General features: G+C 35.4%; 1 protein-coding gene across 1 annotated transcript; it reads right to left on the bottom strand.

Moving 5' to 3' along the window:
• Positions 1 to 7,098: 7,098 nt before the first annotated feature.
• LOC137946266 (V-type proton ATPase subunit F) lies at positions 7,099 to 12,480 on the bottom strand. Its single transcript, XM_068792490.1, has 5 exons — positions 12,360 to 12,480; positions 11,220 to 11,307; positions 9,088 to 9,169; positions 8,739 to 8,821; positions 7,099 to 7,427 (listed from the first exon to the last, which is right to left on the bottom strand). Exons 2-5 carry the CDS (start codon positions 11,280 to 11,282, stop codon positions 7,263 to 7,265), a joined length of 393 nt encoding a protein of 130 aa, XP_068648591.1. The 5' UTR covers positions 11,283 to 11,307; positions 12,360 to 12,480; the 3' UTR covers positions 7,099 to 7,262.
• Positions 12,481 to 13,065: the final 585 nt, after the last annotated feature.

Below are 13,065 nucleotides of genomic sequence, written 5' to 3'. Positions count from 1 at the left end.
AATATATTACTATACTTATAGATAAAATTTTAATCAAATAAAATGTCAAACACAAAATTGCTATGAAAATTGCCTCATGCCAAAAGTATTACAGCATCAACTGTCAAATACTCATTCAAAAATTTTTTATACGATTTTCTAGCTCTTCTTGGTAGAAAAATCTTTTCTCCCCTTAACTTAGGTATTACTTTTGCTGGTTCTGGTTTTCTGCCAAGACGAGGAACGACGCCGAGCTCGACCAGAGCCAGGTTCAGCTCACCGTCTCGCAAGTCGGCTCGTTAATTAAACGTGCGGCAATTCGGGAATCGAGGGATTTGGAAAAATTTTGGGACTATCTCAACGCGACTCTCTTCCATTCCATTTGTGATTCCCATACTTCTCTGTCAAAGACTTCGATTTCTTCGTCTACGATTTCTTCCTCTTTTATCTTCTTCCTCTTCGATTTTTTCATCTGAAGTTCTTCCTCGCTGACGAGACGAAAGCGACAATCTGACGGAATGACGTACGATTTTTATTTAATCTTATATTTTTTTCGTCACCTACCTAACCTTAAATCTCGCCTTCATTTTAGTGCTCCTTCATTCTTGAAAAGGCTTTTGGAGATATCCGAACGAGGAATACTCTGTTTCTGTAAGTGAAATGTTTTGTATTAGAATACAGTTATGCCTAAGTAAAGATAACGATCTGTTTTTTTTTGTTTTTTTTGTTTTTGCAGATATTTGCATCTGACAATTTCTTGAACTTACAGAGTACACTCAGGAAGAAATCCTTGGAAGAAACTGTCGGTATGAATTTTATTTCATGATTTTGAGTGTTGATAACATATTCTATTCAATAATACTCTATTATAGTTAATGGAATCTGGAGCTTTCTTATTTGCATCCAACTTTTCTTTATTTTAAAAAAAATAAAAAATGTTAGTTTTTGTCTGCTACTGAGTACACTCGGGAAGAAATCCTTAGAAGAAACTGCTGGTATGAATTTTATTTCATGGTTTTGACTGTTGATAACATATTTTATTCAATAATGTTCAGGCATTAAAGTTAAGTTCTACCAGGATGTTACCTGTTTCAGTTAAGAACCAGACAGATTCATCACTTGATACCATTACTGCAAAATTAAAAAGCGAAAGCCTGACCTACATGCATTCTTCCAGCACATATGACAATCAAACATCTCCTCAAATTCTTTTTCCAAAACATAGTTACTAAATAGTGACAGAAAGAGACAGAAAGATCATTCAAAAAAAAAAAATAGTGACAGAAAGAAGACACTTGAATTTCCTTAACAAATGAATTTCATGTAAATAGCTAGAAGATAGAGATCCCAGTCCCAACCAGTGGAGGGTATCTCTGAATTTCGACATGTCTTGGGGCTCTTAAACTCTCCCATGAAATAGATTATACCATCTCAACCCCCAAAATTCTGACACATCTTTGCAGCCTTATAATAATAGTGAAGGAGTTGCAACACCCTAAACCACTTTTAGAATTGGTTCTCCTTAATAAATGTTCCATCCAGAACCAACTTGACCCCGCAATGGAAGAATCAGAAGCTTGCCAGTATGTGCAAGGCATAATATCCAATTTTCTCTTCATTTTAGACAAGTGGGATGAGACTACACAGACTGGAACTCCAACAGGATTTAGTATAACAGTGACATTGACCTGCATTGATACTCTCACTCCCAATTCCATTGCTTAGGTGGCTGCCTAGAGTAGGAGGTAGACAAAGATTAGGGTTTCATCAATGCTCATGACCCTTACTCCTTATTTCTTTCTTCTTAATTTACAGTAGTTTGACCATGTTCATGTCATACAGAAGTGGAGCTGGTCAGCTCCTCAACATGGTCTATAATTGGCTGCTAACTAATCATTTTTATCTATATATTGTCAAGTTGAACCAGGGATATACGGAATTTCAATTGTTGGCAGAATTTTCAATTATTGTAAACAGGAAATGGACACTTTCTGTTGTTGCAAAATGACTTTGCATTCTTAAGCAAGTTCATTTCATGATTTTGAGTGTTGATAACATATTCTGTTCAATAATACTATATTATAGTTAATGGAATCATGAGCTTTCTTAATTGCATCCAACTTCTCTTTATTGTAAAAAAAAAAACTGTTAGTTTTCTTTTTGAATTCTCATTGAACGTATACCTGCTGCTGTTCTAAAATGTTATTTGGCTTGATGTATTAGCAAAAACGATTTGATAGTTCCTTTTCTATCTTTTGGAAATTGAGACCTTGTGTGTGAACCTTTGATGTCTTATATTCACTCATTGGATGATATATGATGCCTAAACCTTGTCAAATTCACTTATTTCCTTTGCTTAGAATTTTTAAAATTTATATATAAAAAAAGGAACGGTATATTGGACTGGAAACTATTGGGTGTAGGGCTACTGGCTCGAAGAGACCCCGCTGCATTGAAAGACAAGGGTCATTCCCGATTGTCATGACGTCACATACCTTCCTCTAAGAATAGACAAGTTTGATAAAATAAGATTAGGCCTAAATTTTATAAGAATGTTAAAGGTCAGGGGTATTTGGGTAATTTTATTTTAGGATATTGTGTTCTAAAGTTATAGTTAATGACATTGTTCTCCTTATTGCTGATAAGTATCTTAAATTATGTGTAGGATCTTTGTTGTTTAGATTGCTTTCTTTTCTTTATGTTTTTAATTTGTAATTTTGTTTTTTTGTAGAAGTAAGAATGTCAACACCTCCTCAATTGACATCAATAATTAACACTAGTTCTAGTGTGACCATAAATAGTGACTCAACTCCACTAGAGTCACTACCTTCTGTCATAGAAATGGGCCCAAATGAAATTACCATAAATGAGGATGAAGGTGACTCTACCCATACTTCAAAAAGACAGAAAAAGTCTCATGTGTGGTTGGAATTCAAAGAAGTATCACTTAATGGTACAAAAAAGACTCAGTGTGTTCATTGTAAAATCAATTTGAGTGTTATTAGTAGTGGAGTGACAACTCATATAAGTTAACATTTGAAACGTTGCCCTAGTAGAAAAGTGGCAATGAGAAAACAAAAAAACCTTAAACTTTCAACCAGTGGGAGTGGGGTCTAATGTTAATCAGATTCCATCTGAACTTTTATGGATTTTGGAGGCAAATATGATCAAACTAAAATGAGAGTACTCATTGCTCATTGGATTTTTATGCATGAGCATCCATTCATGATAGTAGAAGAGGAGGGATTTAATTTTGTAATGAAGATGGCAAATATGAATTATGAGAAAATATCCCGTAAGATCATTAAGATGGGGTGTATGGAGGTGTACGAGGCAGAGAAAAGGAAATTGAAAATTTTATTAAAAGAGATTAACAAGATTAGTCTTACCACGGATCTTTGGAAGTCCTAAAATCAAAAGATTAAATACATGGTTATTACTGGGCATTTTATTGACAGTAATTGGAAGCTACAAAAACGAGTCTTGAGTTTTGTGCATGTTCCTCTTCCTCCTCGTGGCGTTGATATAACAGGTGCTATTTACAAGTGTTTGAAAGAGTGGGAGATCGAAAAATAAAGTTTTTAGTATTTCAGTAGATAATGTTGCATATAATGATGTTTGCATGAGAGTTTTGAAAGAAGATTTTTCAAGGAAAAAAAATTTGGCTTGTGGAGGAGAGTTGTTTCATGTGCGTTGTTGTGCTCATATTCTGAGCTTATTAGTCCAAGATAGTCTTGTTTAGATTAAGGATAACATTGAGAATGTGCGTGAGAGTGTCAAATTTATAAATCTGTTTGAGGCTAGACTTCACACTTTTTTCTGAAATTGTACAACAACTAGAACTTGGTGAATAGAGGTTGGTTATTGATTGTCCAACTCGTTGGAACTCCACTTATGACATGTTGTCATCTGCATTAAAATTCAAAGATGCATTCTCTAGATTTAAAGTTAGAGAACCAACTTATGATTGTTTGCCAAGTCTTGATGAATGGGAAAAGGTTGACATGGTGTGTAAGATTCTAGAAGTTTTTAATGCAGTTACTAATATAATTTCTGGGAGTGACTACCCTACTTCTAATTTGTACCTTAGTGAGGTATATAGGGTAAAAGAAGTTTTGAATTTTCATTCTACAAATAAAAATATTTTTATTAAGACAATGGTTAGTAGAATGAAAGAGAAATTTGAGAAGTACTGGGGTGAATGCAATTTATTGATGATTGTTGCTTCAGTTTTGTATCCAAAGGTCAAATTTAGGCTGATCAAAATGTGTTTTCCAGAGATATATTCCAAGGAGGAAGCTACAATTAATATAAATTTAGTTCGACACACCTTATATGAGATCTATGATGAATATGTATCCTTATATAATGTGGATATTAGAAATGAAGAGATTGCTTCAAGTACTAGTTCTATGAGTATTTCCACAAGTCATAGCCCTTCATCAAGTTCAAGTTGGTCAAAGTTAATGAATTATGTGAAACAAGTGGATGTAGTTAATTCACCAAGGTTAAAATTGGAAATTTATCTTGAAGAAGGAGTATATAGTTGTGAGGAAACTTCACAATATGATTTTGATATTTTAGAATGGTGGAAAGTGAATCATATGAAATTTCGGGTATTATTTAAGATGGCAGCAGACATCCCATATCCACAGTAGCTTCAGAGTCTACATTTAGTGCTGGTGGTAGAGTAATAGACTCATATCATTCTTCTTTGGCACCAAATACAGTTCAAGCTTTGATTTGTGGTAGTGATTGGGTTCGGGCTCTTCACGGTGTAAAGAAAAATCAAAAGGTGAATTTCTTTGATTAATTATTTATTATGATATTTTTTAGTTTTATTTAATAAAATTTTGTTTTATGATTACAGTTTGAGAAGAAAAGTGTAGAGATAATGCTACCAGCTACATGATTTTTCATGTTTTTCTCATCATGGTAATTTTAATATTTTTAACAACATTAAGTAACTAGTAGTGGAAAAATATTTTTTTATCTGACAATAACTAATTTTATTTTTTTGTTTTTGTCATAGGTGGAGATTTTGCTCATGCAGGGACATTTATTATTTTCTAACATGAAGAGAAACAACTATAGTTTGTAAATTTATAATGGATTTATAGTTTTTATTTGGGTGATTGTAAATTGATAGTGATATTTCATTTAATTTTGTTGTGTTTGATTATTGTATGCAGTTTATTCATAATGTTATGAAGTGTTTAGACTATTTTATGGAGTGTATGGAGTGTATAAACAATTTCATGAAGTGTTTATGGAATGTATAGACAATTTTATGGAGTGTTTATGGAGTTATGGAGTGTTTATGGAATGTATAGACAATTTTATGAAGTGTTTATGCAGGTATTATGTATATAGATTATGCCCAATTTTAAGTAGAGGTCATGCTAAATTTTATATAGGTATTATATACATAGATTATGCTCAATTTTAAGTAGAGGTCATGCCCAATCTTATACATGTATTATATATATAGGTTATTTCCAATTTTATGTAGAGGTCATGTCCAATTTTATGTAAAATGTATGCATAATTTTATATATAATTTATTTGATATATATTTTTTGGAAAGTTTTAAATATATGTTGAAGCTCGAGCTTGGCTCGAACTCAGTTAAAATTTTTGGGCTCGAACTCGATAACAATTTTAGGCTCGAGACAAGGCTCGACTCGAAATATTTAAACCAAGCTCGGCTCGAACATAGGCAGGTTTGGGCTCGGCTCGGCTCGATGTCACTCCTAACGAGAAGTATGTGGATGCGAGGATTCTTCAAGTGCAAATGGGTTGATTTCGGGAGGCAAGTGTTTGGGTTACGCGTGGCTCAAAGAGCTTGAAGCTCGGTTAACTCTACTTGTAAGGCATTGTTCACTTGATCGAATCTGAACTAGTCATGCCTAGTGTCGTTGACACCGTTGCGGAATTCCACATTTGACTTGCCACGAGTGTCCATGGTTGGAGGTTGACTCTGATACCATTGATAAAAATGAATTTGGGACAAGGAGAAGAATGAAATTGAAATAAAGAGGAAACTATTTGGAGAATATGCGTGTCATTTATTGAACTCTCTTAGGCTATATATCGTCATACAACAGTAATAATGGAAGAACAAAAACTACTGAAAAATGGGATCCATGATAGGCTAATAGCACCCATGACGAGCACCCACGATGTGACTCAACCTTATTCAATAATTGACCCAACAAACAAAAACTAACAATTTAGACCAAGTCCAAATTTGCCATTTCTTGCCACTCCCCCCTCATGGTCAAGTGCGTGCGTGTCGTGCTTGCAAAATAGCTTGTGTCATTATCTGATCTAATATGTTTGAAATCAAAATATTATTTTTTGAAATCAAAATATTGTTTTTCCTTGTAAATTCATCCAATGGGATCGTCTCTGTTGACCTTTGGGAGGGATAATTGAGGTGTTGATGAGGGTGAACATCAATGGGGTTGGGACGAGAAGTATGTCGGTGTAAGGATTCTTCATGTACAAATAGGTTGACTTTGGGAGGGCTAGTTTTTAGGTTACACGAGGCTCTAAGAATTTGAAGCTCTGTTAACACTAATTGTAAGGCAGTGTTCACTTGATCAAAGCTCAACTCTTGTAGTGCCAAGATATCATTGACATCGTTGCGGAATTCATGTGTCCTATCGTTTCTACCTATTGGGTTGTTTGGTTTGTACAAAGTCCTGCAATAAAACCACCAATTAAAAAATGTTCCGACAGGCCATAAACTTGGTGGGAGAGCCCTTCGAAAGCTTCTTGGTAGGCTACAGACGAAATAGCCCCAATTGCCACATAATCTCTTGCCACTCTTGAATCACTCAAGAGTTGCCACATTATCTTATGGATCCCTTCAGAAGCGTTTAATCATCAATCCAGACACGGAGTTCCTGCGGTAGGATCACATCGACAGTAAGTGAACCAGTCTATTCATTTTTTGGTTTAAGGATAAATAAAGCAGGGCCTAAAACACAGAGTACATTGCCCCCAACAACGCTACAAGATGGTGCCAAAACCGTGGTACCGTTGCTGCAATTAAAAGCTTGACATGCGAGAAATTGCAAAGAAGTTGTTGGCGTTGACAAATAATACAAATGAGAAAGATAAACGAGGTCACTCACCCCACACCCGTTTTGAATAAGAGCACTCTAAAAAATGCCAGGATCCTCATTAGTTGAGTACAACATTTCTGATTTAGAGGGTCTCGCTAGATTTTATTCTGGATGGGTTACGCTGAGACAAGTATAATCTTTCAAACCATCTTAGCGCCGTCCTGATGCAACTGATTCTGCAGAGAACAAGTATTTGACTCGAGAAAGAACAGAATCATGAGCAGGATCGTATGGGTGGTTTTTGGATGGGATCTCCAATATTGCAGGGACTGGCTTGTTGTAGCTATCCACCAGAAATCTGATCATATTTGCAACCTGGGCCACAAGTAGTTGACCGACATATTTGAGCAAAAAATAACAAAGTGCTAACATGTAACTAATTGACAAGGAATTAGAAAACCAATATACTATTAAAGAGTCAAGTACAGGAGAAAGGTTGAATATGGTAAACTCTTGTATATGATTTTTTTTTCACAAATTAACAGTCTAAGAGACCAAATAGCAAGCATACAGAAATATTAATCAAATCCAGAAATCCCAATTGCATTTCAAGCAGCAGGGTTGCCCATATCACTCTAGGTGACCTGGAACAGGTATTAAATGCTGATTGATCTCACTTTACTCATCAAACAACACATTGTTGCTACAATGCCTAAATGAACCTCGGTTCAACATTAGCATAAATCTGCAATAGATTCAGTGATTGCAGACATGTCAATCATGCTCAATTACCCTCACCTTTTAGTGTTTGTTGAGTGGGAAAAAGTATCACATTTGAAAAATACTAAGAAAAGTTAATAGGTTATAAGGTTAAGCAATATGCCTCGTCAATTGTTATTAATTTTGGAATAGAACCGGGCTCAATCCAACAATGGTATCAAAGCAGGTTGAGTGTGGGCCAAGACCCAATATGTTCACCCCAGGTTATTTGTATGCTATGTGTTCATTGGAAGCTTCTATTTACATTCCATGCCTGTTATATGCAAGCCTAAATGTGAGGGTGAGTGTTGAGTAGGAAAATGTCCCACATCAAAAAGTGCTAAGAAAAGTTAATAAGTTATAAGGTTGAGCAAAAGGGCTACTACGTGGCTAGTCATTTTGGGATGAAATTGAACTCAATCCAACAGAGTTCTTTTGATTTTCTCTTTGTATACTAAAATATTTTCTCTAGTTTAGTCTCTTTATTCATGCAGCTCCTCTTCCTCTCTTTTTATTTTTCATTTTTTTCCCCTTAGTCCACCTAATAGTATGAACCCATACGAAGTTAATAAGTATTAATGCAGATAGCAGTTCGATTTGAAAGAGATTAGTATATTTTGCTATTTGTAGTACTGTCGCTAAGAACCAACATCCAAAAAAACCAGAGATGAATACTATCACAAATTGGAAAAAGCAGAACAGGGGGTTGCCAAATCAACATGAACTGAGAAACCTGAAAGATTTACATAATTTTTAATGCATATGTTCTAGTTATTGATCCACAGGAATAGATATGCCAAATACACTGATCCCTAAATCATATTTTTTAGAATGGATATAATGCTCCATTTGCCATGAAATTCGATTATGAACAATCATAAACAAGTACTTCTGGAGTGGTAAAACATCTGAGTGAAGCAGTCTTACATATTGGCTAATCAAAACAATAGCAATATCCTCCTTGGCCGTGAATTCTTTAAATGCATCCTCAATTTGCTTTACAGTGGTCTCTGAAACATACAGAGAATTAATTAAGGAGAAAAACAATAGTACAATTCAATTGAGATTGAGAACTAAAAATTCCAACATACAGAACAAAAGGGTTCTTTTACAATTCAATTGAGATTGATAACTAAAAATTCCACCATACAGAACAAAAGAGTTTTTCTTAGGATTTTTCCAGAAAACCGGTACTACTTACTGATTTGGAAGCTGAGTCAAATGTTAAATATGTTGGATAAAGAAAGCATAGTACAATTAAAGAAATGTAGCATACTGGAATCCACAATAAGATAGTTAGTCTTCCTCCTTAAGTCAACATTGCCCACTCCAGCCAGCAAAAATCCAGTTACTGTATCCTATAACAACAATTTGCCATTAACAGAATAAAATAAATAAATAAGATCATCAATAACTCATAAAGATTCTTTCAATGGAGAACAAGAAAACAAAACCAGCAATGTGATAATACCCTTTTTGGTCAAACATCGCAATAAGGTTTACTAAGAATTTCTACAGACAAGAATATTGTCAAGAAAGAAAACAATAGGACAAGCTACAAGCACAAGAGAGGGAAAACAATGTAATAAGATTTATAAAATACTCAAAGACAATACTGTTTTTTTTTAGATCATATAGCTACAAGAATATTTCTCAAAAAAAAAAAAAAAAAAAATACAAGAATATTGTTGAGTAAGAAAGATGAAAACAATAGGACAAGCTACAAGCACATAGGTATTGCATAGTTTCAACCCTTCCCTCATATCTCTGCTGTTGCAGAGAAGAGATCCCTCCCTCCTCGTCCCTCTGCAACAGCAGAGGATAAAAAAGGGAGGGAGTGGAAAGTCACTCTCCTAGTCTGCCTCTGTTGAGCAGAGAGATGTAAAAGGAAGGGAGACAGACAGGGAGAGGGTGTTATCCTTCCTGCCTAGTCTATCTCTTTGCAGATAGCCATCCATCTCTGTGGAGCAAAGTCAGCTGAACATACCCTGCGCCAATCTTCAACCCTCTTCCCACCCCACAGAGTGAAACGGTGACACTATTCCTAATTTAAGTAGAGTGGTACATGGCAATTCCCCTTCTGTAGAATCTTTAAATTTGAAAGCTTCACATAGAAATAGATGTGTCAGTCTAAGAAACATGCTCCTAGACATGGTTATACAAAATCTGTTAAACATACTGCATACTTCTCAATCTCCTTATAACAGTTAAGAACATTAGACATTGATTGGTAGAAATCTAATTCCTACAGCGATGCAATTTTCTATAAACCATGCTTAACAACTCCTGAGTGATGCAAATAGGAAATTTTGTTGGGTAAAAAATCTCCCAATCTATAGTTGTTCGTGCTCCTTGTCTCAGGTTAGTTGTCTAAAGCGACAGTGTTGTGTAGGAGAAGCCCACAATAGTTAGGGATTAAAAAGATCTATGCTTTTTGCTAAAATACCAGTCCAGGGGTATTTTGGCCATTTCCCACATTTCCTACATTACATTTGTGTTTTATGGTATAGCTATTAGATAGACAATGTTTTACTTTATCATTGGTTCAATTTCCATTCAATTTAGACATATATTTTAGAAGTTATTTATTTTTGAGCATTGAGGGGCATTTTTCTCCTTTTATAAAATTTCACTTAAAACCCTGATTATAAAAGAGGAGGACGTGCCATTCTGGCACTGTCTCCAAGGCAGTAAAGCTTCAGTTCATCCAGGCCACTTTTTCTCCTCTTTTCTCCTCTATTTTCTCCCCAAATCACATATTTTTCACTTTTCGTTTTGAATGTCGATTACTTGCATGCTACAACTCACCTCCTGCTGAGACATTACTAACAACTCACACTAGAACACAAAAAGAGATCCTATGTTGGGAACAGGTTTTCTAACTATCACAAGTTAATGCATCTTTAACATGATATCAAAGCCAACATGGCCTGTGCTTGTGTTCTATATGGCTTTTGTGTTTTCTCTATGGGCTCAGTGTGCATATCCTCTATGTCTTAAGTAGGTTCTTTATTTAGGCCTGGAGGTGAAAGAGATTGTTGATGGGTAAAAAATCCCCAAGTCTAACATTATATGTACTTTACTTTATAAGCTAGTTGTCTAAAGTTGAGAGCTGCAGTGGGTGGGAAAACAATCTAACATTAGTTTGAGTTTGAAGAGATCATATGCTTATTAGATGGAAACATGCCTCATAGTTTTTACTAGTCAATTTGGGAGGAACCGGCCTGACTTTAATAGGAACTATGAAAAGGGCATTAATAATTTCATCTGAAAGTCTGAATTTGACCACCTCATGGGGTTGACCAAAAGCATTCCTTCTACAGTTTTTCTCTATTGTATACTGCATTTTGTGATATTATTGGCAACTATAGATAGAAAATAAAAATGCTTCAACAATGAAATTTGTACCTCATCAGCAATCATGGCAATAAGAGAGGAGTTGCTAGTAGGAATTTGAGCCTTGTTGGCCATTTAAAACGCTATCCTTCACCTGCAACTGAAAACATAAAGAGATGGAAATCAGATCACATTGCTCTTTATGTCCAAATTCCCATTTCCAGATTCTCATCTCCAGGTTTTCAAATTTCCACTAATAAAAGTTAATTCTGCTGAACAGAAAAACCAAAATCACTGTGATGAAGCCTCGAATGATGACTTCATTTAACCATAAAGACAAAGGTTAAATACTCAAGGGTAAAAATGCAGATGGATCCAAAAGCCAAAATCATAATTCAATTTTAAAACAAGCAAAACATGCAGAAAGCCATGATCAGATCCAGTGATAAAGACATTAAAAACAGAGATCATCAAGGAAAAAGTAATGACACGAGGTTGAAAATAAAAGTTTCATTTCCAAGAATGGCAGCGTGGGGGGCTATGGCCATGATCAGATGCGGTAGTATAAAAATTAACCACTTGATCATCAAGAAAGAGTAATGACCCAGGTTTCATAATGAAAGTGTTGTTTCTAAGGATGGCAGTACTGTGGATTTGGAACAGCCAAGACAGCCACACAAGTCCTCACACCCCGTTCAAGCCCTCAGGGAACAGGATTACTTTCTCAACCCTGATCTTCCCAGTGCTAAGCTTCATCTCGCCCTAAGTCCACCCAGCCCCAATTTGAAAAGATCAGCTCTAAGTTTTAACTAAAAAAATTCCAAAAGTCATAGCTCAAACAGAATCACCAAAAATAATTAAGCAAAAAAATGGTCAAAAAGATTACATCTCTAGCTAGCTTATAATTATCGATGCTCAAAAACTTAAAAGCTCCATACATGTCCCACAATAGACAGCTGCATTAAAAAGAGAAGAAAAAACTAAAAAAAACGAAAGAGATATCGGTTACTGTAAAAAGGAATAAAATGACGCACAACCTCCATAGGCTCCAATGGAATTACTCACAAAAGATAAACGCAAGGTGTGCAGAAAAGAAAATTCATCGAGGGTTCTTACACGGATGGGAAAATGAGAAGAGAAGAAGTAGAGGGGGATGGACAGGGTTTGCCTTTCGGGGGAAAGAGAAATTAGAGAAAAGAAAATGAGCTATACCTTCTGGTTGGTTGGCCTCCTCGACGGACCGAAGAGAACTTTCTGAACAGCGACCACCTGCGAATCGAGCGTCGGGTAGCTGAAGGTTGGTTTGGGAGGAGAGGGTGCAAATAGCGGATGAAATTTTGATCAACTGATATAATTAACACCCAGAAGTCACAGGTAAGGTTTGACATGTCAACTTACGTGGCACAATTTTAAATCATTTAAAATGTTAGAAATCATCTTAATGAAGCGACATCTATGAACCTTTACACATGATCACATTGATCTGCATTTGGATCTAATTCTTTTGCAAGGTCACGAACATGATCAACAATTTAATGTGAGTGACTTACTGGAAAATACTGCTTCCCAATTCCCCATTTGGATGAAATGATAGATATATTGATGGTTGCCACTATGTTTTATCGATCTCAAAAGCGATTACAAAAAAATTGGATCTACCCAGGTGATGAATGGCATACAACATTGAAGACAAAAGACAGGTTTTATGAGTAGATGGTCATGCCATTTGGACTATCGTATGCACCCAATACTTTTATTGTAATGATGGCATTGGTGTTTTGACGATTCCTTGGCAAGTTCTTTTTGCTCTATTTAGACAATATCTTCATTCGCAGTCAAACAAAAGACCAACACCTAGACCATCTTTGTCAAGTTTGCCACATACTTAGGAAGGAAAAAAATTATGTCAATCTCTAGA

This window comes from Aristolochia californica, unplaced genomic scaffold (genome assembly GCF_029961685.1).
Source record: "Aristolochia californica isolate CCGP_79_NKW_82.1479 unplaced genomic scaffold, dmAriCali1.0.hap1 SCAF_12, whole genome shotgun sequence".
Classification (NCBI taxonomy): Eukaryota; Viridiplantae; Streptophyta; class Magnoliopsida; order Piperales; family Aristolochiaceae; genus Aristolochia; species Aristolochia californica.
Note: the sequence above shows the minus strand (reverse complement) of the source record. Positions and strands in the feature narration are given on the sequence as shown.